At 38.3% G+C, this 27,989-nt stretch overlaps 1 protein-coding gene across 6 annotated transcripts in view; it reads right to left on the bottom strand.

The window, feature by feature from the left end:
• The window catches only part of AGFG1 (ArfGAP with FG repeats 1), a 38,008-nt gene that overhangs the window by 9,673 nt on the left and 346 nt on the right, over nucleotides 1-27,989 (bottom strand). For all 6 annotated transcript variants that reach the window (XM_010568303.1, XM_010568304.1, XM_010568305.1 and 3 more), the window contains exons 2-5: nucleotides 18,798-18,891; nucleotides 7,818-7,933; nucleotides 6,589-6,751; nucleotides 5,420-5,576 (exon numbers count right to left, since the gene is read on the bottom strand). In XM_010568303.1, coding sequence (XP_010566605.1) covers nucleotides 5,420-5,576; nucleotides 6,589-6,751; nucleotides 7,818-7,933; nucleotides 18,798-18,891 — 530 coding nt within the window. The remainder of the gene's footprint in view (nucleotides 1-5,419; nucleotides 5,577-6,588; nucleotides 6,752-7,817; nucleotides 7,934-18,797; nucleotides 18,892-27,989) is intronic.

Below are 27,989 nucleotides of genomic sequence, written 5' to 3'. Positions count from 1 at the left end.
TTCCTCCTTGGGTGAATTTAGTTTGGCATCAGTTGAATAGTTTTGGCTGGGTTTATAAATTCATTTCACTGGAAAATTCAGTTTTTAAAAAACTAAATCAGAGTACAGAAATATGGAAAATCAATACCAATGTCAAGAAGATAGCATTCATAGAGTGTATCCACAAAATAAAATCCAAGGAAATTTCAAATAGAATTTCAGGTTTCGCCTTCCTTTTGTGCCATACTATAGGAGAAAATAAAAGTTAACACCCTTCTAATTTCAAACAGCTGGACATTCAAGCATCTACAGATTCAAGAGGAATTGTGTGTCTAACTGATAAGGTCCACAGAAAGTCTTAAACACTGTTATAAGCAAGGAGTAAGGAAAAAAGTGTTTTAAATCAACTGCAAAACAAACCCATATATATAGGTAACTTGAGTTACTACCTAAAGAAAGCCCACAAAACACCTTCTAGAATAACAGATGCAATACATTATATTTTTGGGTCAGGATTTGTTTATTCTGGGGGGATTTTGCAGATTAAGTACATACAAAACCAATAAATTATGCTGGTTAAGTACTGTTACTTAATGACAGATAATGCTAATAAGAAGTTGCATTATTTCACTTAAATTCTATTTACAAAGCATCTGTACTACAGATTTATAAACTAAAAGGACATTTTTATACTCACTACTGTATTTCTCAATGCTACTAATATAAGTGAAAGTGCAAGTACTTCCCTTCACAGGGGATACTGTGAGAGAGGGTGAGGTTTGACTCTACTTGATACTACTTTTTATTAGAAGTGAGCATGCACATTGGGTTTACATGGCATGGTTTCAGCAGCGGGGGGCTGCAGGGGTGGCCCCTGTGAGAAAAGATCAGAAGCTGCCCTCATTTCTGACAGCCAGTTACAGCTGGCTCCAAAACAGACCTGCTGCTGCCCAAAGCTGAGCCCAGCAGCAATGATAGTGGCACCTCTGTGGCAGCTTATTTAAGAAAGGGTAAAAAGACACTGTGCAGCAGCTGTGCGAGAGAGGAGTGAGAACATGTGAGAGAAACAACCCTGCAGACCCCCAGGTCAGTGAAGAAGGAGGGGGAGGAGATGGTCCAGGCGCTGGAGCAGAGATTCCCCTGCAGCCCGTGGGGAAGACCATGGTGAGGCAGGCTGTCCCCCTGCAGCCCAGGGAGGTCCATGGTGGAGCAGATCTCCACCTGCAGCCCATGGAGGACCCCACGCCAGAGCAGGCGGAGATGTCCTGAAGGAAGCTGGAGCCTGTGGAAAGCCCATACTGGAGCAGGCTCCTGGCAGGACCTGTGGCTAATGGAGAGGAGCACATGCAGGAGCAGTTTTTCTGGGAGGAGCTGTGACCCCACAGGGGACCCACATTGGAACAGTCTGTGCCTGAAGGACTGCTCCCCATGGAAAAGGCCTGTGCTGGAGCAGTTCTTAAAGAACTGTAGCCTACAGGAAGGGCCCACAATGCAGAATTCTGTGAAGGACTGTATCCCATTGAGGGGGAGGGACCCCACAACAGAGCAGGGGAACAACCTGAGGAGGAAGGAATGGCAGAGATGAAGTGTTATGAACTGACTGCAACCCCCATTCCCCATCCCCCTGCACTGCTCAGGGGGAGGAGGGAGAAGATTCAGGAGCAAAACTGAGCCTGGAAAGAAGGGGTGAAGGTGGGTTTAGTTTTGTTTTTATTCTCACTATCTTATTCTATTATTAATTGACAATAAATTAAGTTAACCTTCCCTGAGTCTGTTTTGCCCATGACAGTAATGAGTGAGTGATCTCCCTGTCCCTTTCTTGACTCACAAGCTTTTTAATCGTATTTTCTCCCCCCACCCTGCTGAGGAAGGGCGGCGAGAGAGCAGCTTGGTGGGCACCTGGTGGCCAGCCAAGGTCAATCCACCACAGCATGAGGGTCAACAAGCAAGGGCGGGGCAGAAATCAATGAGAAAGCAAGGTCTTGGGAAAGTTCTGTCCTAAAATTTTCACCTTTAAAGCATGCAAACAGAAAAAGTTGACACAGAGGAAAAATAGTTTCAATTATTATACCATCGGTATTGGTTCAAACAGCATTCTACAGACTTCAACTCCAAATTCCACATGTTGGTTGGTTTTGTTTTTAAATTGTTAGCTTTTAAAGAGGAATAGATTAAGAATTCAATTGCACCTTGCTTTAAAATGAAAGTGATGCTTTCATCCTGATGCATCAATTGGATAGGGGCTACTCAGAGACTGATGTTTAGCTGACCGAATAGGATTAAGTACATAAATGTCACTCCTACAACTGTGACATTTTTTCATTTTAACCACTCACACAGAGTACTATGTCAAGAATCTTAAATGAAATATCCTCTGAGTCTAGATTAAAAACTGGAACGTATTATGTTACAGGCCAGTTTTAACAGTGTTATTGCATCAGCTGACACAGCAAGTATGATTTGCAAGTGGGCCCATGTTAAAACAGTAGAGCTATAAAGACTCTTCTGCAGAGTATTCAGATGTTAATCTTCCTTTATTTTATGTGGTAAAGTTTAAACCTATGTAAAAGTGGCACGAAGGTAAAGACCAAGTAAGACTTGTACTCTCCTGTGCCTGAACAATATGTAGATCATGTTTTTAAGGATGGACTGGCAATTCCAAAATTCAGTTCTCCACACAGAAACCCAAGAACAACCTTAAGTAAGTTGAAGAACTGTAGCGAATTGCAGATGGGCATACATTTAACTGCTGCTGTGACTGCAGATCAATGAGGCAGTAGAAAAGCTAGCTGGCTAAAGCTAGCTCAAGTATGACAGCAGTCACAGCAATGCAAGCTGCCCCTACCTAGCGTGGAATAAAGGTATGAAACACTGCAAAACAAACAAACCCCCCCCCCCACTAAAATAAAGTCTATGTATATTCAATTACAAAATTGAAAATAATTCTCTAGAATACAATAACTATGTCATACTATTTTATTTCTTCTGAGTGAAGTCTCTTCTCCCTTGTTCCAATAGAGTTGTGGTGTGTCACTATACCTTTTTAAAATCTTTTGTGCAGGTCTTCTGTTCCATTAGTTTATAGAAAGTCTACATACCAGAAATTTTTAACTTTTTTGTCGCTATTACCAGTCAGACAGAGAACGGTTATCTACCATCACCTTCAAAATATCATCATTTTGCAGAAGTTATGGAACTTCGTAAATTAAATACAGACAATAAATGTAAAGTCAGCATGTTTCCCCTTCAACATGCCACAATGTCCTGAGCCAGCTTAATACATTAGAAAACTCAGAAAAAAAGGAACATATCAAAAGTTGCACTTCCTGCGTAATTTTCAAGCATTCAATCTACACTTTACAGATCACAGCACAAGTTTGTTAATATTTTCCTATCAGCTGCTGCACTCAGTTGTGCCTTAATTGCAGAAACAGTAACTTATACTGGAAGACCTTAAATTTGCTCATGCTTTTCAGTGATTTCTTTAGTTAACCATAGTTTACATGAAGGGAATGAAAAAAGTCCATCCCCTGTAGGCATAACTAAAACCAAGCCCTAAAACAAGAACAATGGACCATAAACTTCAAGAAAGTAATGGCAGACTAAGTGCAAGTTCTTTCACCCTCTGGTGTAGTGTGTGATTACTAACAAAAATTACATGCTTATACACCTCCTTAAATGAGCATTTAAAACTCATTTTTGCCAAAGCTGGCAGACTGATCAATCCTCTTTGTGTTCCAAAGGGAAGAGTCTGTAACATATCATTATTAGTTTCAGTTAACACTACCCTGTGGTTACTGCACACAGAACAAGCCTTACAAGTGTTTTACCCTAGCAAGTCAGAAAACACCTTCAGATAAACCAGTCTGCAATACATATTCAGCTATCGCATGCTCAGAATTACATTTTTGTCTTTTAGAAACTGATTTACCATCCCTGAAACTGTTTTGGCTTCTAAAACTTATGGGAAGGAGCCATGGGAATGACCATAATGGTTAATTATTGAAACAGAAAACTAGTCAGCACAGGTGAGTATTCCTCTCAATTTTGATTTCCAGCACTTTCTTCAACCAGAAATTAACAGACTCTTTCATAAAATTATATTTATTCTGGAGTGTTCATATTGCTTTTTTATCCTTTGAAAAATTACCCAGCAGAGATGCAGTAGAATTTTACCTAGATTTGGAACATGGTATTGAAATATTGCTTTAATGGAATTTTCATCTCCTGAAACCCACGAAGAATAATTAAGTGTACGTAAATGTAGAAACATTCAGCAACAAGTTTGGAAAGAGTAAGTTATTAGAAAGAATTAAATATCTGCAGCCTCTTCAGTAACACTGTACAACATTGTTCAGTCAACACAAGTTCTCCCAGTTAAATATACCTCCAAAAAGATGATTAACATGGAATCTTATGTTAAGGATTTTACAAAATACACTGCAACAGCAATTCTTATTCCACATTACTGAATTCAGCCAATTATTTCACTTTTTTTTTTTTAAAGTTAACTTTGAGAAAGCCTTGATACTTCGCTCAGTTCCTCAGGTGTGCCTTAAGTCTCCTCCATCATGCTTCCTCTCAGCTGTTAACAATTTCAGGGCTGATTTGCAAGAAGTATATCTTATTCTTGTTGGCTTAGCAGCATCACAGTTTCTCTCAGAAAAACTAGATGAAAAGCCCATTCAGGCAAGGCAGGCAAAGGTACTTTCCCACAATTACAATGCAAGCTAGGAACAACATACTTCAGTGACCACAGAATCAACTTTAGGATAGACTTCTATGGCTCAAGATCTTTGGCTGAAAATAAACCCCGAGGGCTCAATATATTTTACTGAAGTCATTCTTTAAGAATTCAAGGCCTACCCCCATCCTTAGTCAATACATATGTGCAAAGCTTGTTTATTCCTCCTGAAACTACAGAATACTACCCACATGGGTAGTATCCAGTTTTCAAACAGAAACACACACAAAAGAGGAGGTCATTCTTTAAACTGAGTAAGCCTTTTTTTTTTCTTTTAACAAATTGACAGTTATTGTCAATGCATTTGAACTCCCTTAAAGCCTCTATATCTGCTTTCTTTCCATGAATGCTCTTCCTAATAATTTTCAGAAAGAAAATTGAAGGTCTAATATCAGCTTCTCTCTACATTCTGTTACTCATCCTCTCACTCTCTCCCCCAAAGAATTTAAAGTTCTAGTAGTAGGCAGAAACAATCATACATATCATAGAAAATAGCTATAGCAACTCCCACTTCAAAAAGCAGGATTATCAGCCTTTATGTCTTCAACCATTCTTTATAAAGATCTAAAGGAAATCTTGAGCATTCTCAAGGCACAGAAATTACATATACCTCATGATGAAGTTTGGACTAAAGTCATCAAAAATTAAAACTACATTTTATACATTTAAAAGGGATACACTGCTCAGAATACTTACCTGTATGACTGTTGAAGTGTGCAAAATTAGCAAAATTTGCTGTAGCAGTTGACTGAGGAGGACCAGCAGCAAAGATATCTGAGCCAAGGTCACTGAGGAGGTCGAATTGTTTCTTTTCTTGTTGCTGCTGTCCTTGAGATCGAACTACAACAGGAGACTACAAACAACATTTCAATTAGCTAATACAAAAAAGCCAATATTTTACCAAATCAACTTTTGCAAAATACTAGGATAGACTAAGCATATTTCTTTAACAAGCCACTTATTTCTGAAGTTTAAGATGCTGTATACAGCACAGACCATCCTCCTATAGTATGAGGAAGAATATTTATGCTACTATGGTGGCTTTTAAAGGAACTCTGCAGCAAATTTCCACGGATAATAGGGCCCAGAAGAATAAAGTAGCAGCAAATAAGCAACTTCAAAATTATGTATTTAAAACTGCAAATACTTTACAAACACAAGCAATAAAACTTAATTTTAAAGTTGGAAAATAGTTATTCACTCCATTCTGAAAAAAAACTTTAGAATTCAGTATAGGGAGAGAAAAACTGAAGAATTTCATAGCAAGGCTGCAAGCTGCAAACTTCTACTGTTCGAGTTTTAAGAAGTCCATTCAAGGGTTGCCTGCATCCTAAAGGTAAAACAGTTTTTCAAAAAACCGTCTTCCCTCTAAAATCTAAGTACATAGTGTTGTTTGGCTTTACATAACAGCATACAGACACTCTCTGAAAGCCACTTGATAAGAATGCATAGCAAGTAATAATGAACATGCATGTTTTTCATCCACATATTCACTACTAATCTCATGGTTAACAGTATCAGCCATTTTATTGTGTTCAAATCCAAAAACAAACATGAAAATATATCACATTAGGTTCAAACTTTAGAGATATTTCAGCGAAAGACAATCATAATTAAATTTGAAAATTAAACTGGAAAATTCTCCTTACTGAAAATAACCATTAAAAAATCAATTTTGTCAATAGAAGCAAGTTTAATTTAGAACACGATCTGCAAACACCTATATACTTCAACAGAATACATTAAAAAAGTTGTCCTTAGTGGTCATATTATGGAACAGTTGCTATTGCAAGAATTCTTGTGCCACTAAAAGAGAAAAAGTACTGCTGAACATTTCTGTGCTCTTCAGCTCTGTCATTACTCACTTGGCTAGGTGTGCCCTTGTTTAAGTGCAGTGTGGGTGCAGCTTCTCCCAAGAGAGATTTGAGTGGCTTCACCTCAGGTGTGCTGCTTGTACTACTAGCAGAAGACCCCGATATGGATGCATGGACTGATGCCACCACCTTTGCTTGCTCTGGAGGAACATACCTACATTCAAAAAGAGCAATAGACTTTACAAGTTTAACATGAAAAGTTCTGCTCAACATTTGTAAGACTCAAGTGTGAGAACTGGTAGATCTCAGCTTTGCTATTTTAACCACTGACCCTGCAACAAATTACATCAGTAGTTTGCAAAATACCCATTATTTAAATATGCTAGATATTTTTTAAAAAATGGACTAGAATTCCAAGTCATCAATACTGTACAGCACTGTCCTGGTTTCAGCTGGGATAGAGTTAACTGTCTTCCTAGTAGCTGGTACAGTGCTATGTTTTGAGTTCAGTATGTGAAGAATGTTGATAACACTGATGTTTTCAGTTGTGCTCAGTAGTGTTTAGACTACAGTCAAGGATTTTTCAGCTTCTCATGCCCAGCCAGGGCACCTGACCCAAACTGGCCAACAGTGTATTCCATACCATGGGACATCCCATCTAGTTTAGGAACTGGGAAGTGGGGGGCAGGGATTCGCTGCTTGGGGACTGGCTGGGTGTCGGTCAGTGGGTGGTGAGCAATTGCCCTGCGCATCATTTGTACATTTCAATCTTTTTATTACTACTGTTGTCATTTTATTAGTGTTATCATTATTAGTTTCTTCTTTTCTGTTCTATTAAATCGTTCTTATCTCAACCCAGGAGTTTTACTTCTTTTCCTGATTTTCTCCCCCATCCCACTGGATGGGGGGGAGTGAGTGAGCGGCTGCGTGGTGCTTAGTTGCTGGCTGGGGTTAAACCACGACAAGCACTTAATACAAACCACACATGTCTTTCACCTCCTAATAAAAGCTTGCAAAACCCTTACTTTACACTGTTGTTGACATTCCCTTAAGCCATTTCTGCTCCATCACTATGAACTACACATTGAGAAACTTCTTTAAATAGTTTGTCTTTGCTTCCTGCAGGAGCTCTGAATAAAGTCCAGAAATCATTTTGCTTTAGAGCTGTGCGATCTAGTCCAAAGAGCACACAAGAAGGAAAGTACACTTAAGAATGTGAGGATAACAGTCTGTCTCCACTTGTCATAGAGGCAATCTTCATAATTGTAAAGCTATCTTACCATCTTTTCTTTTCGTATTTCTCCTGTAGAAATTCCTTTACTTTCTGTGGATCCCTGAAATCTGGAATTGCTGATGATCTATCATCAAATAGGCCTAGCCAAATCTGTTTGCACACCTTAAAAAAAAAAAACCACCATGGATTAATCAGTGAAAATATCTTCTTTCAAAACCTATTTAAGTTTACAACTGTTAATACATCAAACCATTAAAAAGTGTGTGGCTACACATTTTTTATTCCAGACTGAGCTGCTTTAACAACTGACTGGTGCACCATGTACTAGTCTAAATACTTAAAGTTGAAAGACCATCTGTCACAGCAGGGCAAGCAAATCCTAGCATCCAATTTCACCACCAAATACTACTTCCACAAAATATTTGATGTACTCATGAAGGGGCAAAGCACCTGATTTCTACTTGTGATCTTTAAGACTCTTCTTCACCTAATTCTACACATTCCCTTACCTGTATGTCAGGTTTTAAACTGTTTCAACAGATTCCATATGCCATAAGCCCCAGACGGTAGCTTTTAAAGGATCTAAGGTTTAATATTTGTACTTATAATTACTATTTGAGTATAGGAAGTTCTTTTTTTTAAACAGCCTTTCTTTCCATTATGCAGTTTCTACAGTATCATACGCATTTAATTGGAGTGAGGGTATAAGAAAAGGGGGAAAAGTACACTTGCAGTGCTTTAATTCTCAAATTATAGTTAGAAGTGAGCTGAAGTTGAAGCAATTGCAAAATTCTCAGTACGTTCAGCTTCAATTCCTGACCAAAACAAGAAGAAAGGTGACTGTTCTCAAAATTAAACAAGACACAGGATTTGTCAAACTTAAAATGTTTTCTTTAAGCACTTAAGACTACTCTGCAAATAATCTGAATATGCACCTAGATGATATACCAAACATTAACTACCCTTTAAAACAGACTGCCATTGTAGAACAGTTTTTTTTTCCAGAGAAGTGGAGTCAAAAAAGCTTTATTTTTATGATGCATAACCTTTTTTCCCCACACCTTTCTGAAATAGTCCTGATCATCCCTCTTATATGCCTCCTACAAATGCTGCTCTCTACTCCTGCAATAGTGTCAGGTTTTCAGCATTGTCCCCATGACCTTCAGAGGAAGCACATGCTCTAACCAGCAAAAGCTGCATAAACCAATTACCCTGAAAGTTGGCAAATCAAGGTAGAAGCTGTGATACTTCCACTACATCGTCTTCCCCAGACGTTTTCTTCTTTACCTGGCCAGCTAACTCCACCAAAATTGTAGCAACTTAGCATCTTCGGGAGCACTAGCTGTCAAATGTGGTAAATCTTATAGGTCATTTCAAAGATTGCTCAGGATTAAACAGATTAGACAGACAGTGCAAGTATGCATTTCATACTTGATGTCTCAATTTTATATAGCCTGCTTGCATGTCCAACACTCAACAGTCCTTACTGTCATCTATAGGATAGAGACAAACAACAATAGGAAACAGATCTAATGATCAAAGGATAGCTCCAAATTAGTGATTTAAATGCTCATCTAAAAATAAGATCAGTAGTTCCTACTTCAAATAAACTCAGCCACTTAGCATTCATTCAGCAATTGTATTGTCAGTCCACCAAAGGGTTAAGTTTAATGCACTGATTTGAGTTCATAATTTAAACAGTCATTATTTGCAGTATGGTAATAGGTTGTCCTGGTTTCAGCTGGGATGTAGTTAGCTGTCTTCCTAGTAGCTGGTACAGTGCTATGTTTTGAGTTCAGTATGTGAAGAATGTTGATAACACTGATGTTTTCAGTTGTTGCTCAGTAGTGTTTAGACTACAGTCAAGGATTTTTCAGCTTCTCATGCCCAGCCAGGGCACCTGACCCAAACTGGCCAACAGTGTATTCCATACCATGGGACATCCCATCTAGTTTAGGAACTGGGAAGTGGGGGGGGGCAGGGATTCGCTGCTTGGGGACTGGCTGGGTGTCGGTCAGCGGGTAGTGAGCAATTGCCCTGCGCATCATTTGTACATTTCAATCCTTTTATTACTACTGTTGTCATTTTATTAGTGTTATCATTATCATTATTAGTCTTTTCTTTTCTGTTCTATTAAATCGTTCTTATCTCAACCCAGGAGTTTTACTTCTTTTCCTGATTTTCTCCCCCATCCCACTGGATGGGGGGGAGTGAGTGAGCGGCTGCGTGGTGCTTAGTTGCTGGCTGGGGTTAAACCACGACATAGGTGAAATGAAACTGAAGGTATTTCTTTAATACTTCCTCATACAAAGTTAGAAGATATAAATCTAGTCAAAAAAGTCACAGGTCTTTTCTAAAATAATAGCTTGAAGCACTATTTTATTAGTAGCAATCTTTCACATAAGCACTACTTTTTGCTGACAAGACTTAGAAAGTCAGAACATTTATGGGTATAGCTTTAAACATCTGCGGTGGATAGTCTGATGTGGGCCAGCAGTAGTCTTTCTATATGTAGATTTGTGAGTATAACTGTACCAACTAGTAGTCATATGATTGCTAGGAGAAAGAGAAGTCCTGTTTGTGGCTAGTTACAGAACACCTCACAGCAGGAGTTGGTGGTGTCCAAATCTACACAGTCCCCCCCCAACCCCAACTTCAGTATTGGGAGGAACATCAGGAAACACTGAAGAAAGGAAAAAGTTGTGCCCAATTTCAGACAAGCAGAAAGGCAAGTGTTAGAACAGCCCCTACTTGATCCCACACCTAGTAGAATAACACTCAGGGCCGTACCATGATAAACAGTTTGCATCCAGTCTAAGATGTGCTAGTGAATGAAAGATGAGGTCCTCTTCCCCACCCATATCAGGCCATTAAATTACTCTCCTTCCTCCTACCATCCAAAACAAGTCAGATCAAAGAAACTCATCACAATTACCATGTCACTAGTACCACTGAAACCTGTACTGAGACCAACACACAGAAACAGTCAAACCACAACCCAGTTTTTTCCACCTTTCTCCCTCCCAGTTTTCTGCTTCATCTTCACCCTGAAATGCCTAAGCATTCAGAGTGAGGGGAAAAGAAGAAAAAACAAACCAATTCTGTGTCAAATAGTCTCAAGCCTTCCTGACCGCTACAGACGATTTATAAGAGAAATCAGAAAACAAGGTCCTGTGTAGTCACAGATCATTGTGGCAGAAAACCTCTCTGGGGAAGATGATGTAGTGGAAGTAACACAGTGTCTACCTTGATTTGCCAACCTCAGATCATTTACCAGCTATGCAGCTATAGTAGATAACAGTTCTATGAATATGCAAACAGGTACGGAGGAGGACTATACTGTCCAAACATGTTGTTGGTTTAAAATGATGCAAGCTCCTTAAAGGCGTCAGTTCTTGCACTGCACTGCAATTTTTGCAAACCTTCAGAAAACAGGCTTCCAAAAGTGTTTCCTGGAGCAAATAATTTCTTCTAAATACCTAAACACAAAAGCAGTAACAACTGAAATATACCTTAAGTCACTACTGTAATTTATTTAATTAAACCTGCCAGGCACTCTTATTTGTTTTCTGTTACTGGTAGCAGAGAGAACAGTATTACTAATGGGCAACACACAACACCACACAGCCACCAAGCAACAGAACCTAGACTTAATCACACATGCTTCAGCAAGAAGTTCTCATTTTAACAGAATTTGACAGCAGTAGCTATACAAACACAGGTTAAATCTTTACCACACCAGAGATACAAATTAAGTTTCATGTAAGTTTCTTTACCCAAAGGGTTCTCAGAGAAAGTACAATTTCTTAGAAGTCTTAAATACAGGCAAGTCCTTTAGAAAGCCAAATTTCATAAAGCTTTAGTATCACACACGGAACTATTAAAAGACACAGTTTTGTCTATTTCTGTATGAAGTACCACACAATGCTTTGAACATCAGCAGCCGTTCCAAGCAAGCATTCAGAACACAATAAAAGGCCCATTGTCTTTCCTTGTTTGCTGGTGACCTGTATGCTCTTTCTAGCTATACTTTTGTTACTATCATCTGACTTGACAGGGGTCCACAATACTGCATTGATTATGCTTCAAGCAAGCCATAATACACAATTTTCAGCTATCTACAAAAAAGCAAGTGGCAGTGTGCTGTGCAATACCACAGGATGAAATCAAAATTGGAAATTAAAAAGTCAGAAACAGAACTCACATCATCATACAACTGTTCGTTGAAATAGTTATTTTCCCATAGCCTTAAAATAAGTCAACTAAGAGTACTGAATGTTGTGCAAAGAAAAGTTTGCTGTGAGAAATGTGAATATTTTTACTGATCAGGCCATCAATTTTTTTATTTCAAAGCTATTTAAAAGTTATTCTTATGATAAAGATCAAGGAAATTTATACCATATAACTTGCTGTTGAGTTATGGTGGGGAATGATCACTCAGCATTTACATCTTTGGTACCCTGACTACTCCCCACTAATCACAGCTTTTAAATCCACTATCTGAATTTGACAGCACTTGAGATACTAAAAGATTAATTGTAACAAAAGAAAAATAATTAGTGGAAATGTAGAAAAATCAGATTGACAACTTTAGTTGCCAATACTTCAACGTGAGCTTCAGTTCTGTGTTCTGTCTGGCCTGACAGCTGCCTAGGCAGGACACCTGAACAAATTAACACATGGTTATTTACAGTATGTGCTGATTCTTGCACAGCCATTACTTGCAGGACATGGGGAAAAAAGTGTAAAAAGGCAGTAAAGAGCATATAAATCTGTACAAAACCAAACTTTAAGCAACAAGTCACTCTACTAAACACGAAGTTTTCTTCTTAGTTTTCTAATACAAACTTAGTATTTGAGAAAAAAACTCAAGGAAGTAGTTTTCAAAAGAAGCAAAAATTCAGAATATATGCTTTGAGAAATTTGAATTTGATATCCCAAAGAGCATGTATTTCAAAACACCTCTCTACTCTAGCTACTCCATACATAAATCAGACTTGCAGAGCTGATTTGGAAAATGCTACTGCCCGAGTTTCATAATACATCTTAAGCTCCATTTTAACAGAATTACTCATTCCTTTGCTTTTATAGATAATACATGAAGAAGCATCCCAACTCACCACAAAGTTACACAACATTACTATTAAGGTACCAGGCCTAAAAATTCTGTGGCTTTCTGAAATCCTTCTACATTGCACCATCTTCTTGGTGATACTCTGGTTCAGCCATTTAATATTAATATTGTTCTTTTTGCAACAGCAGCACAAATAAGCCTCTGCTCAAAAGCTCTGTTCATTCACCAAAAGCCTTGCTATACTCCTCCTTTTGATAACCAAAACTATTAAACAAAATGCTCTGCTTAGAGAAGAAGAGTCTGACAAGCTGGAGCCAAGAGTAAACATTCAAGTTATGTGGAAGCCCCTAGAAACAGTGGAACATATCCAACAATCCATAATCATTGTCCGCTGTCCCTGAAAAGTATAATTAGTCCCACTGGTTCACCAATGCAGCAAGAAAAAAAAACAAACAAAAAAAAGACAGCATTGAAGTCAGAGTGATCAAGCGTATGCAGTATTTGAAAGTCTACTTTTATTGAAGGGTTGACAGAAGCAAGACTTTGAAGTTTTGTCTGCCTCTATTACATTGTGGAAGCTGCAAAGTACCAAGACAAAGCAAAGTTTTATCTTGCCAGGTAACAATAAGTAGAAAACAAGATTCAGCAGTTAACTTCATGAAATTTAAAAGTTCATGAGAATCCTTTTACAACGGGTTTGGGAAGAACAGCACCTGTTCTCTGCCAACAAGCTCCGATCCTGCGAGGGATGTCATTAGACATTTGGCAACTGGATACTGGGAAGCTGCAGAATTAGATCAGTAAATACAGCATGAAGCAAAGAGGGAAAGAGAATCACAACCAGCTTCAACCTACTCACCCTGACCTAGATGAAAACCCAGGAGGTAGCAAGGCAGAAACTGTGAGTTGCCGTAACTTAAATATATCATTGAAAGGAGAAATTGGGCCAAGTGCATGTTCTATGTTATAATAAAGTCTTTACCTATATTTCTCTTCATACCATTGGTTTCCCTGAATCTGTACTCAACAGCTATTCGAGGGAGAAATGTTTTTTCCTAGAATAATACATTTACCTATCTTGTTTTCCATACTCTATTTACATTTGTAGTCCTACAGTTTGAGTAATTACCCTTGTTTTCAGCTTTGACAGAAAGGAACAAAGAACTCATCCCATTCATTGCACGTCTGCTACTCCACAAAATAAAGTTGACCAGAAAGGCTTCTGGTTTAAAACCCAGACTCCTAGAAATATTTCATTATTTCAGGAGCTCCAGGCAGGGCTCAAAGGCTAAGAAGAACATAAACATACCTGTTTTCCACAAATGTTTAGCTTTTGGGTTTGCTTCTAGGTTTGTTGTCATGTTTGGGGGTTTTTTGTGTGTGTTTTTACAGAGTTGGGGAAGGACAGGCACATGAAAAAAAACTTCTAATAAAAGCAGTCAGTCAGCAGTATCCATCAAATTTTGCAGAAAGCCTGAGACAACCGGAGATGTCAGTTATTTCTATTCCAGTGCTACATATTTCAACTACCAAACAACACTTTACCATGTCATAACTATTTCACTGATGCAGATCTCCAGTGTGTGTGGGAAGGCAGATATGGGAGAGACAAAGGCCTTCTGCTTACACAACACATTGAGCCACCACCACACTTTGGAAACTCCTGTTAGCATAGTTGTGCTAGTTAGGAATAATAAAAATTCAGTTAGGCCAGCAAAATTAAGGTTTTGCTCATGAAGCCACCTTCTCTTGTATGCAGTGAAGGCAGCATGGCAAGGAAAAGCTATAGTGGGACAAGTACTTCTGCTGGTAGAAGCTGCACTTCAACTAGGGAAAAGCACACTACTAGGCCTACAGCACTTCTTGTTTAGACCCAGACATACCATTGCACAGGAAGACTACACATGCCGGTCTAGTTTAAAAAGCTCTAATGAGATATTCCCTTTCAGGAGTGTGGTAAATGCCAAATTAGATTTCTTCTTCTCCCCTTCCCCCTCCCCAATAAAATATCCTCAGTTATGCACCAAATGTAATGCTGACAGTGCAAAGAACTACAGATTACCACACAACAAAACTATGTTCCAAAACATAACACTCACCACAGGAAGAAAGATTTGGAAACAGTTCCCTTATGTAAGCAAGTTATAGTTTTGTTTAGTAATTCAGCACTTCTGATGTCAATATTATTCATTAATCTCTGTAGCTTAAAAGAATTTTATACTGCCAGTATACTGATTTCAAAGCCAGTTTGGGTCCAGAAGATATAGCTGCTTTCATAACCACAGAGTCCAAGCTAGTAAATCCTGCTAACAAAGACATTGTTCTATACACAATCAGCTCATGTATCTCTGTATCGTATTAGCAGAACCAGGGATGTACTACAAGGACACCTGATTGCACAGCTCATGCTGTCAGGACTCATCAGCTCCAGCTTAGTACTGCTCTTTTCCCTCCAGGGTTTCTAGGCCACATTCCATAGTAAAGGAGATTCTAGGAAAGCATTCTGGTCAGGCCGAACACCAGCTCTGAACCAGCCCCACACTGCTACTAGTTCTGCAAGGGTACAGGAAACTGGTACTTGTACAGGTGCTATCAAGAGTCAGAAAGACTGTCACTAAAACAAAATTAAGCACTGTTAAACTAATCCCAAGCAGTTGAGCATACCCGCATAGCATGCTACTCATTAGCTCAGGTAAACACAGTCTTTGCTGCCAGAGGAACACAGATTTTTCCAAATACAAGACCATCCAAATCATCATCTTCCACCATACGCATATTAGAATAGGCTGTTCAGAAAGGTTGTAAAATATCTAGCACTTTTCAAAATTAACTGTGTAACTGGTTTGCCTCATAATACTATTCTTCAGCTTCAGGGGAAAGCTTCTGAAAAAATATTCACAGCTATAATGGCAACATGAGAGTAGTACCACCTCCACTTTCTGCAAACAGTGAGTTCAGTTTCTACTACCATTGCAATACTGAATCAGAGGCCTAATCAATGTTAGCATCATTTGATTATGAGTATTCAACAGAACCATCTCCATACCACTCTCTCCTCATTATTCTTAACATGAAAATACTGCGTGAAAATACCTCACACTGCTCTTCATGAAGAGAACAAGGAGGGGAAAAATCCTACCCAGTGAGTCAGAATTGCCTTTATCCTTCAAAATGACTTCAGAAGGCACTTGAGCAACACCAAAGTATAGGTGTCTTCTGATACAGTAAAAAGATTTAAATCTGTATTTGAAGCAGTAAAAACTCATCCAAAAAAAGTTCAAGTTACCTGTGCCAGAAAGACATTCTTTGGAGGTGTATATACAGGGAAGAAGATGGTGTCTCACACCTGAAGAGAAGCTGCTCTGAATAATCTCTTCCCAAAGCAGTCGCTTTCTGGAAGCCTTTTAGTAACTGAACATTTTACCCACGTGTGCCACAAAGATGGCAATTTGTGACAACTGGGGAAAAGTTACTATTTCAGATATGAGGAATTTATTTTTTTTTGTAAGAGAACTTCAACCTCTTATAATACATTGACCTTATAAATACTCTTTGAAGGAGAGTGGAAAACTAATTCTTCTAGGAACAACTCACCACCTTAACCACCTTATCTTAGGGAAACTTTCTTGCTATCTTCCTTTCTATTCAGAACAAGTTCCCTGTTGTACACCATGATCTACTCCCCTGGAAGCAAGAAGGCTTACCACAGAGGCCTTGGCCATGTTGAAGAAAGACTGGGAGGACAAAGTGGGAAAGAAAGTATTTTAAAAGGTACAGAAAAATGGAAGTTAAATATACTAGATTGCAAAAAGTTGAGCTTTTTTTTTTTTATACATATAGCTGCAGAACTAAAAAACCTGAATGTTACAACATCTAAACCATTCAGTGACCATATTTTGTTTCAGATGTCCATGTTCTAAAATGTTGGACAGTTCCATGTTTGAACAAGTTTATCCTAGAAAATTTCATTTCTTAATATATACACAAGATCCACCTATGCTGAAGAGCAAGCTAACCAAAGAAGGTTTTTTTGAGGTTAGATGAAGTTCATCTGCCCAATACTTTATCTTATCTGCAGGTCAGTATTCCAAAGTCCAACACTAACAAGAAAAAGCTTATTTAACTACTGCAACATACAGCATGACAAAGTGAAAACATGTTTAATTAGATTTTAAACTTCTAACAGTGTTTAAACAGTATCATTTCTGTTCAGTATTTGAGCACCTCTTAAATCTACATCTGCAATTACAAATACCTATTCAGTATTACGTAGAATTAAGGCAATGCACTGCTATCCAACAACCCAAAACTAAACTCAGGAGGACATCTTCATTTATGAGGTAGCTCATTTAAATCATTGCAATACTTTAATTAGAGGAATAAGTACTACAAACACAGAGACCCCTGCTTTTGAAACACAGTACAACATTGCAGAGATCTGTGAACTTTTTTATGTCAATAATAAATTACACATCAATTAAATCATTATGATTGGCAGACTAGTCAGGTTTATGAGAAGGACAACTACACTAACCGACTGAGTAGGGATCACTTAAGGATCCAGATCAGTGAAAAATGAAACTGGTAGCATTCTCTAGCTGTTGCGGATTCAGTGAAAAACTGAAATTAAAACAGATGCAGGGAGGGAGGTACACACACACATTTTCCTTTACACTTGTGAAGCTTAAAGGAAAGCTAGAGTTTACAATCTAATCTTATGGAAAGAGATTCCCACACACTATATCTGAACCCACAAAAGATTATTATTCTCCCTATGCAAAAAGTCAGCAATATGCTATATAGATATGCACACACATATATGTATATACATATATATGCAGTGTTATGCAGCTTTAACATGCCAAAACAATTCCAAAGAAACCTAGTCAAAGCCATTAAGAGTATTTTATAACATGTGGAAGAGTTTAGACCTTGCTCCCGCTCTGTCTAGAGGAATCATCCACTAACAGTTACTTCAACAAATAATGCATATTTACCAGGACAGAAAAAAAACCTGCTACTTCTGTTTTCATTCTTCAACCTGACAGTTATGAATGGGCCAAATTTAAGAAAGTTAAGTATCAGCATTTTAGCTAATGATGGGATTTACCCCCACAAAGCTTCACAAGAACATGCTGATAAGACACTATACAGCCTACAATCAATAGTTCTACTAAAACAGAATACACATCCAATCAAAGTGAAATAGAAGTTTTTCTGATTCAGAACAGAAGCAAAAGCTGCCTCTAAAATCATCAATGCTATAGTATGGTATTAAAAGACAAACTTCATTCTCAAATTGAAGACAGCAGTAGCCACATCCAGGGTTTACAGGCTCCATGTGTCCCCAAAGAGCCAATCCAACATTCACCTCAGATTTAGTTTTCATCTACTAAAAAGAACAAAAAGGCAATACACTAGAACTTTGTCTTCAAAGCTGCCCCAAGCCACTCTAAACATGTAGACACTTATTGGATAACAATCCATAGAGGAAAAAAATTCTCCCTTTCCTTCCTCTCTTCAAGAACCTTCAACATTGATATACTTTCATTAAAGAAAGACACTGTTGAAACTACTAGAAGACTTTCGACACCTACTCTGAAGAAATACAGCTACAAGCAACAGATTTATTTTTGTCACGGTACGCTCTTTCAGGAAACACTGCTGCAGTCAGTCTCAAGGTCTGGGCTTGCAGAAAAAAAAGTAAAAGACAGATACATATTTCCTCATGCAAAAGCAAAAGAAAACCCAATTCAGAAGTACTGCTCATGTGAATCTAGACTGTCTGGGTTGGGCAATAACACGTAACATTATGATGATCAGCCAGCTAAGTGAAACAAGCTCTTCAGAAGCACCACTTAAAGGAAAACTTGATTATTTCATTTGAAGTAGTGTTTTAAAGTTTAATATTAAAGTGCCAAAACCACTCGACATTCTTCAAATAATACTTACTTCATTTCCATGTTTCTGCAGAAATTCTATTTCCTGTTGTGTGAAAGTAGTCATTGAAATTGACTTCACTCTGTGGGGTGGATTCAAGCCCCGTCTAAAAGAAGAAGCAAGAAGTATTTAGTCAGTATTCAGGAAATCTCTCACTATACAATCACTTTTAACATTATAACCAGAAGTCAGTCAGTTTTAAACTCAGGAGCCATCTCTGTAAAATGCACTCATTTTGGTACTGCCATACAACTTAAGGCTGTGTAAGCTCATCTCAAAATAACATTCAGCATGCAGAGTCAAATAATTGAGCTTTAGAGGAGACCAATGTTTATAACCGCACATGCAAACTCACTCTGACACTTTCTACGCAAGTTTATGAAAACATAATTAGACTTTTTTTTTTTAAATCCTAATCTGCTTCCCTGAACTGGTTCACCCTTGCCTCTACTCTTCATCTCTCAATTCTGGGCCCCTCTTTTGTAGTTTTCTTTCCCTCCAACTCCTCCCCTCACTTCAACCTGTTCTTACTACAACTTCTACCCAATGACTAGATTTCTTCAAGCCAAACTTCCCAGCTCAGATTCTCTTTCTCTTGCTTTAATTATATTTCCTGTTTCCTCCCAGCATCTTTTTTCTAGTTTACGTTTTGCCCCTCCATCCACAGGTCTGTCATCTTCCTCCTCCTGAACACTACACAAGTAACAGCAACAAAAGCAAAAAGACATGTGCTCTCAAATGAGAGATACCATTACTAACGCAATAGCTGAAAACTTCAGCAGCTCTGCCTTAAACAGAGATTGACACCATTCTCACATCCATGCTATAGACTGCTGCAGCAATGCTAACAGAAACTTAAGTCACTTGTGCCACCAAACCCTAGCATTGTCAAACCCAGTTCAGTCAAAACCCACAAGCATAGAGAAAAATCCTGCTGAGCAACAGTGCCAGTATAAGAAAAACCTTTCTTTCTTTTTAAGCTCTTTCTTTAAATACATGCTAACTACTGCTTTTGCCCAAATACTTAGAATTAAAATCAAGCTGTGTTTTGCTCAATGGAAACAAGAACATTACATCCCACATACGCCAAACAGTGGAGACACTAACTCAGGCAATACAATGGGGTTAGTTTAACACTCAAGTAAATTAATCATGCCTGGATTTTTGCGATACCATCTTAAAAAAAGAAAACAACATTAACTATTAGATATCAAAGAACACAAAATTCTGTGGTTATGTACATGAGAAGAAAGTTTCCAGAAAGGAAGTTGGGGGAAACTTTCCAGGGATGTAATACAGGGCTAATAAATTGCTAACAAGTCAACTGATAAGAGTTAGCTTTATTGCTTATATTTCTTACTACAGTCTAGTTATACATTTGGTTCAGACTGCTTTTAGGAATTAAAGAAAAATAATCACTGACATCCAATTTAAGACTAGTAGTATTCTTGGAATAATCATGGAGTTTAAAGAAAACTAACTATAAATTAAATTGTTATCCATCAAAATAGTGTACAACAAAAATAGGTTGTTCCAAATATTAACACTTTATACTCAACTTTCACAGAAATTTTTTTAGCACTTTGAGTTTCTGAATAACTATAATGGAGAAAAAAAATTGTTGTGCATTTAGCTTGCAAATTCACCCTGACACCTAAGTTCACACTATACAAGCAGTAACATTTTAGCCCAAGTTTCATTAAAAAACAGCTTTAAGACACTCAATGTTTGAAACACTTGGATAAAAATAAACAATTAATTGTATTTTGCCAAGAAATGCAATGAACTTAAGGGTACCTCAGAAGCAGAAGACATATACAAACCTATTAGCATATGAGAATTAATTTTACAGATTGCTGTTTGCTTAAGCAAACTTTTCAAATCTGAGCATCTAAAATTAGACTCCATGGTTCAACACCTTGACAAGAAGGCAGAAGAAGTTTTATTAAGGTTATTGAGAGAGGTTTCAAGACAGTTTATTCAACTCAAACATCAGCAAATTAATTTCTTGTCTCAAAATGTTTAAATTCCTTGGTAAACTGAAATTAAAAATTTAACAGCTTTTATCTAGCTGCAAATCAAATCCACATCTACATCACAAATAAACAACACTTATTAAAATACTGTATTATTATCTAAGATTTTTTTTAAGTATTTTTCATCATTTTCATATGATGTAACCCCCAAAAAATCTGTAAGAGTTCTATGCAGTTAAAATTCGTTGTTTCAGAGCTGGTGCTAGTATTAGGTTTGGTTGTCTGGGTTTTGTTTATTTTTTGCTGTTTGGTTGTTTTGTTTTTTTAAACACACCTTCTTGGTCTGTACATGAGTAATTACATTTCACTAAGTGACTCTGCAGAATTGCATATTAAGTGACAGCATCGAAACAAAGTTGGCATCCACCTGGCATTTCACATAAATATGCTCCATCAAATATTATATAACAATCACTGTCCCTTGCTTTTACACTAAGTATAAAAGTGGATCTGTCTACCTTACTCTGTTCAATTCACTCTCCTCCTATTACTTACGAAAGATGCACAGTTAGATAGTTGTAAACTATTTAATGACTATTTTAAAAGCTAGGGTTATTCGCCAAGACATTCACGTGTTTTTCAGCACAGGTAGTACATCTAAACTTTCACACTAGCTTCTGCTGAAAATTAATTTTTACAATAAGTATAGTTTAAGTGCTATACTGTACCTGTGTTTCCAACCTAAAGGCACTGCACAAGTTATTTAAGCAGTACCTACTCTACACTGATCTACTAGGGCTCTTTAAAGCCTTTACATCAACAAACACGTATGTTCTGTTAAACAGCAACACTAAATGTACTTAAAACATAGACAAGATTTTGTTTAGCCTAACCAGAGGCTTCCTACATGCCTCTCTCCCCAGTGAGGACTGCTCTAGAGTTTTACGGTTCAGGTTATAAAGTTCCCTGATTTACACATTATATCCATGATGTGAGAAAATGAATTCTCATTTCTTTTACACCCTCCTGCTAAAGGAGGAAGACATGCCCCACTCTAAGTGCCAGATCACAACACGGAAGTATCAGATGTCTTTGCATGATGAAAGAAAGCATGTTGCCACATAGGTGATGCAGGAAGATTGGAAATCATGAACATAACTTTAATAGCCATAAATGCAAAGTTAACTATCAAACTGCAGTACTATACATTCAAGTATTTTTTCTGTTTATTTAACACAGCAAGGGGTGAGGGGAAGCCTATAAAAAGCCTCCTCTTATACTAAATCAATGTAAGAAGTCAGACTGGAACAAGGAATTCAAGACAAGAGGCTCCATTATACAGCATACAAACACAACCCAAAACATGTACTATCTTCCTTAGATAAGTTACTTTGATTCTATCATTAGAACAGCTAAAACCCTACTTTTTTATGATTTCTAACAAGCATGAGCCACTTTCAATAACATTATACCCATGAACTGACTAGAATCTCCTTAAAACAGAGCAGTTGTGGGATTTATGAAGCAGAACTCGAGAACCAAGCTTAAGTACTAAAGCTACTCTTACTTCAAAATCCTAAGATATTTTATACCCTTCCTTACCTACAGAGATTACTTGATGACCCAAACAATTCGCAAGCAACTCATGTACATATGGGGGAAGCTTACTGGTAGACAGCCAAGTACAATTATCCCTTATGAGGAATAAACAATCCTCCTTTTTTATAGAAGTGTATCTACCACTTGCTTTGTTTCTTTCCATGTATTTGACAAGTGTTTTGCACAGTTCTAATGCTTTACAGTATTCCCTATTTAACAGGGGACAAAATGGATTATAGTCCCTTAGTCCAAATTAGTAATGCCTAAATTTAAATTGAACCTGAACAAATCTTTGCAACCTGTACCCGTGCAGTGGTACCAGTTACTCCTTTCTCTACTACAGAGTCCCTGAGGAAGACAGCAACCAAACGCTACCTCAGCACTTAATCCAAATCATAGCTATCTCCTAAGAGGCTCTTGCCAAAGATGACCAAGTAAGACTATTCTGCCATCTGCACTTACCTGGCACACTATAGCTAGAACATCCCACACGTGGATCCCACTCATCACTGCCAACGTCTTCATGCTCAGCAATGGTTACTTCTGTGGAATAGCACTGTGACCCGAACTTCCAGCTATGAGACTATCCTCCACTGACCCTCCACTGAATCAGTCCGAGCTTCTAGTGACACAGCCTGTCATAGGGACAGCTACAGCCAACACGAGCAGAACATGAGATCCCTGCTCTTCAGAGAGCATTGTTAAAACTGGTGCTCTCACAAACAAAGGAAGCTTTAAGGCCACAGACACAAGATTCTGAAGTCTGTCAATTGAAATATTAAACATTCAAAACACTGTCAACTGAACATTTGTTGCTAACATAATTTAGTAGCAAATTATGGTTGAACTTGTAGTTGTTGGCAGAGCAGGCACTCCTGCATTCACCTCAAACACATGTCAGCAAAGTTGTCTGCAAAGGCCAGAGCTGGGAAAGGAAAAAAATTTAAAAGAGTGGGCTCTGTTGGAATAGAGGGTCACTTCTGTGGGAGGAACGGTGGGCACACAGCTACTCAACACTGCTAAAGTTTCCCTGTATCAGATTCTAACATGATCTCAAGTCTAAGCCAGCAAAATCTGATCCCCTAAGAAGCAGGAAGTTAATGAGGCAAGTCAAATGCCAAGCCATCATAGAGCACCCGACATCTCCAGGTGTTTGGAAAATGACCTTTAGAAAACCCAATGTCACAGCATTCGTTATTATTTCTATGCTATTGTTATTAGCAGAAGAGAATATAAGCAGTACTGGCCATTCCTGATACTTGTAGACTTCCCTGGAGACCCTCCATCTCACAAGCTCATTTATTTTTAACAGCAAAAGGCTCACACACACATTTAGAAGCACAGTCAAGGTTAATTTAACTTTTTTCTTAATAAAAAAAATAAAATTCCTTTCTGAACTGCATAGTATTCACTGTGGTATAGACATTTCCTTTGCTCTCCAGCCATGACACTGAAAACAAGTAATATATGAAATACCCTTAAAAAAATTAATATATATACATATAAGATACAGAGCCATTTTCCAAACATGCTCCAAAGGAAAAAAAGGACTGGAAAGTCATGCCAACACAACCAGAATCACCTTCGCTCTAACACTGTTCATTTAGACCATTTGGGGAAAGGGACAATAATTCACCACCATTGCACAAAGATTTATTTTTTAGTTTGTTACTAGTATCTGCTGTCAAATATTTCAATCTGGCTGATACAGAAGTCCCTTACCCAGGAAAATCTTAAATGTAACATTTCAACTAGGAATATTATAAGCAGCCAAAAGAAGGCCACATGATCCAATAACTGTAAGAAATAGCATACAAGAGCTTTAGCGTTCCCCACGGTAACCATATGTTCCAAACATTCTTTGTTGCTCCTTCCTGACACAAGCCAGAAGTGCAAACATCTGAACAAGAGACTTCCTCAGTAAGTTGGAAGGGAGGGAGTAAGGAGGGTGGCAGCAGGAAAAATAGTAGGAATGTCCCAATTATCACATTAACGATAGATAAAGCAGATATTAAAAAAAAGTCAGGATTAATTAAAAAATTTCTATAGTACCAAACTTGTGGAAGTGGACTCTTAGTCAAACAGGAATATTTTCCATTCAAGAATTTAAAAAGGTGTTCTTTTTATGAAAGTTAGGAGCTGGCTGACCAGAAGCGGTACAGAAGTGCTTGAAAGCAAAGATACGCACAGACAGCTGAGAAGCAAGGCAAAAGGGCATTTGATAAGACAAAGGGAAGGATGTCACTGTCAGCAGGACACATGGTAGCATCCAGAAACAGAACAGACATAGCTACCAACATAATTCCTTGAACCAAAGGACTTCTGTCAAACCAAAAGAATCCGTCTGCCAACACTTCCCCGAGACAGTTTTGCTACAAGAAAGAGAAGTCTTCCAGTTTTGTATTACCATAATCCTTGACCTGACAAGACTGCTCCTCTAGAGCATCTCCTCCCACTCTCAGGGAACAAATGATTGTGTGTATATTTCTACATATCCTATATTCTTGTCCAATACCAAAAAGTTGAATTAGGCACAGCTTGTGTGATGCTAGCGTGCTTTTTTTCCACATGAAGAGAATTTAAACACAGGGAACAATCAGAGGTATTTTAAGAGGAAGCCACTACCCAAACCACTATCCGTGAACTTTCTCCTGCATGCACCATTTTGCACAGCAAAACTTGTGCTCTGGTAAACCCAATCTGATGAGAAAACTTAAAACCTAGGTATTACAGAAAAGGACCTCCTCTGTGTTATTCATACTTTTAACTTGCCGAGACTCACCTGCAACATTAAAGTCAGAAACAGATCTTTTTAGCAAAGTCACTAGTTCTCTCATCATTTTTAGCAGTACTCGAACAAGCCTGACATACTATTTTTGCAAATAGTTAAGAAAATGGTAGTTTTTTAAATCTAAATCTAGTAATAAATAGTGTTGCTCTCCTTCTACACATAGTATCCTTAGTGGAAATTAAGGATGGCTCCAGAATGAAGGTTTTGGGTTTGAATAGACTGTCCTTGCCAGGACAATGAATAAACACTTCAGAAAACTTGCAAAGTTAGACTTTCTAAGTTAGACTTGAGATTTTAAAAGTTTAGAGTTACCTGTATCTAGAACAACATGCCTAAGATTATATGGAATTTAGCGACTACTTTTAGTTAATTGAGAAACCTTTCTGAAGGAGACTTCTTAATGTACTAGCATTTTAATCTTGCATTGGGCACCTCATACTTGAAAAAACTGGTCTACTTGACTCCAAGAATACTTCCTGCACCAGATTAGAAAAAATTGATTAAACCAAGAAGCAATACAAGTCATTCACATAGCATACAAACAAGATGAAGTAATAAGATTATTAAAGCCTTACAGTAAAGCAAGTATTATGAGGCAGAAAGCAAGCAGCCATTAGGAACTACAGAGGCAGCAGTACTTTTATACTTATTTGCCATTATGTGGTTTCTTCCCAAGTCATTTCCCTCCACTGTGGAATTCTACAGTGAAAAGCATTTGTAAATAAACAAGTTGTATGAAGGACTATTCTGACAAAAGTGTTAAAAATAACAGTTCCTAGTTATGGAACCATGGAACAGACATGACCTATCTCTACATTAAGTCTCACTGCTAACAAAAATAACACCTTAGAACCTAGCCAGTGGGATAACCAATGCATATGATCTTGCACACACAATTTATGAAAGCATTTCCAAGTGATGAAAGAATGAACCCAAATTTATTTCAGAAGAAAGCTTTAAGTCCTCTTAACAGTCCTTTACTCCAGCTTTAAGTGGAGGTGTTACTAGCTGTAACAACTAAAAGTGTTGTTTGTGGGTTTTTTTTATAGCAACACAAAAACACTGCATATTTAGAATGAAAGGGCTATTTGCATTTCATTAGAATACCAATACATTAACAACTTTTCTTCAGAAAAAGTCTTCCTCCTTTAAGCATGGTAACATCCAAATGATGGCCAACTTAACAGCAAGTGACAGCTGTGCCCTGCTTACTAGCTGTTTCGCTGCATGTACATCCTTTTGGTTACTGTAAATTGGACTATGCACTTTAGTAGTCCATACCTCCCAGCCAACACATAAAAAGGAACAAATCTTACTGAACCCATGCTAAACATCTCAGCAGCACTCATGATATATCTGTCTATTAAGGTCAAGAAGCCTGAAAAATAAAGGGAAATATTCTCATGAAACAGTTTTATCATGCTGTCAGTTTAACCAGTAGGAACATGTGCAACCATGAAATAAGCTCTGTGCAGGAGCTTAAAATAGTTTCACATGCCAGCACAAATAACACTTTGCTAACAGAGCAAACAATAGCCAGAGCTGGCTGATTAAGTAGCATGTACATGTCAAAAACTAGAGTCTCTTTTCAGTTCCATACCCTGAATGTATTTTCTGTATTTGTGTCAAGCCTGTTCAAAAGTCTACACAAAGTAGAAGAAGGGGAAAAAACAAACCCAAGACTAATTAGCTGTCTAGTAGTATAAAAGGCAGTTTGTTCCATGTAAATTCAGCACAGAACTAACATGTTTGCTTTGTTTTGCACCTCAATATAATTACCAACTTTGTTCTAAAACACCAGACCTTACTTGGAAGGCCTGTGTGGGGTATTTAGTCCTTCTTAGTAAGGGGAGAGAAACTAGTTCAGGCTCCTGAATGCCTTCTGTGAACTCAAACCCTTACAAACACAAGCCTGTATCCTTTGACATACTATTTGTTACTTACTTTGGCCACTCTTTGATTCGGCTCCGTTCCATAAGCACAATGCCACAGAAACATAAAACAAGCAAACAGACTTAGCTACCGAAGCAGTAACACTGAAGACAGTAGGGTTCTCCCCCCGCCCCCAAAGTTACACGTAACTGCAATTCAGAACTGACTGATCTCAACTCTTAGTTTCATACACACTATCTCAGAGGAGGAAGGGTGGGAAAGGAAGGAGGAGTAGTGGAGAGGCCCATGCAGGAATGAGGAACAGGAAAAATGCAATCCACTTTATCAGAGCCAATCCCTTTCCAAGGCTTATATAGATAGTTTGTAGGAAGCAATAGATGTAAGAAAAAAACCTTCCAGTACTTTTCTGGTCAAGTATATTAAACTATTAAGGCTAGAGTTTATCCTCTAAGCTAGAGTTTAGAGAGTTGTCTCACAAGCTATCAAGCGTAATTCGAGATGCAAAGGGCTAGGCTGGTGATCTAACTTAACATTAAAGTCAGCTTTTTCAAACGTTAAACTTGGCATTCACGATGGGTTTAGCCTGCCCACGGCCTCACAAGGCTGTCATGGAAGTGAACTGTTCAGCCACGTGCCTGCCCCCTGCCCCCTCCAGAAGTACTCCCCCAGCACTTGTTCAACTAACTACACCTTCGACGAGTTACTTCCAGGGTGGTGGTGGTGGTGGCCGTGCCGTGGGTCAAGCGCTTTCACTCCCTACGTGCCGGGCAACACCTCCCCAGGAGCGGCGACGGGATCAGCTGCGGGCTGCCGCCGCCCGCCGGCCCCGCGCACGCACGGCCGCCTACCAACCGCCATCTCCCGCCCCGGCGGCTCCGGCCGGGATTCTGAGCCGACACCCTCGCGAAAGCCTCCCGGCTGCCGTCCCCTCCCCGGAAAGCCCCC

This window comes from Haliaeetus leucocephalus, unplaced genomic scaffold (genome assembly GCF_000737465.1).
Source record: "Haliaeetus leucocephalus isolate CR32 unplaced genomic scaffold, Haliaeetus_leucocephalus-4.0 Scaffold240, whole genome shotgun sequence".
Lineage (NCBI taxonomy): Eukaryota > Metazoa > Chordata > Aves > Accipitriformes > Accipitridae > Haliaeetus > Haliaeetus leucocephalus.
Note: the sequence above shows the minus strand (reverse complement) of the source record. Positions and strands in the feature narration are given on the sequence as shown.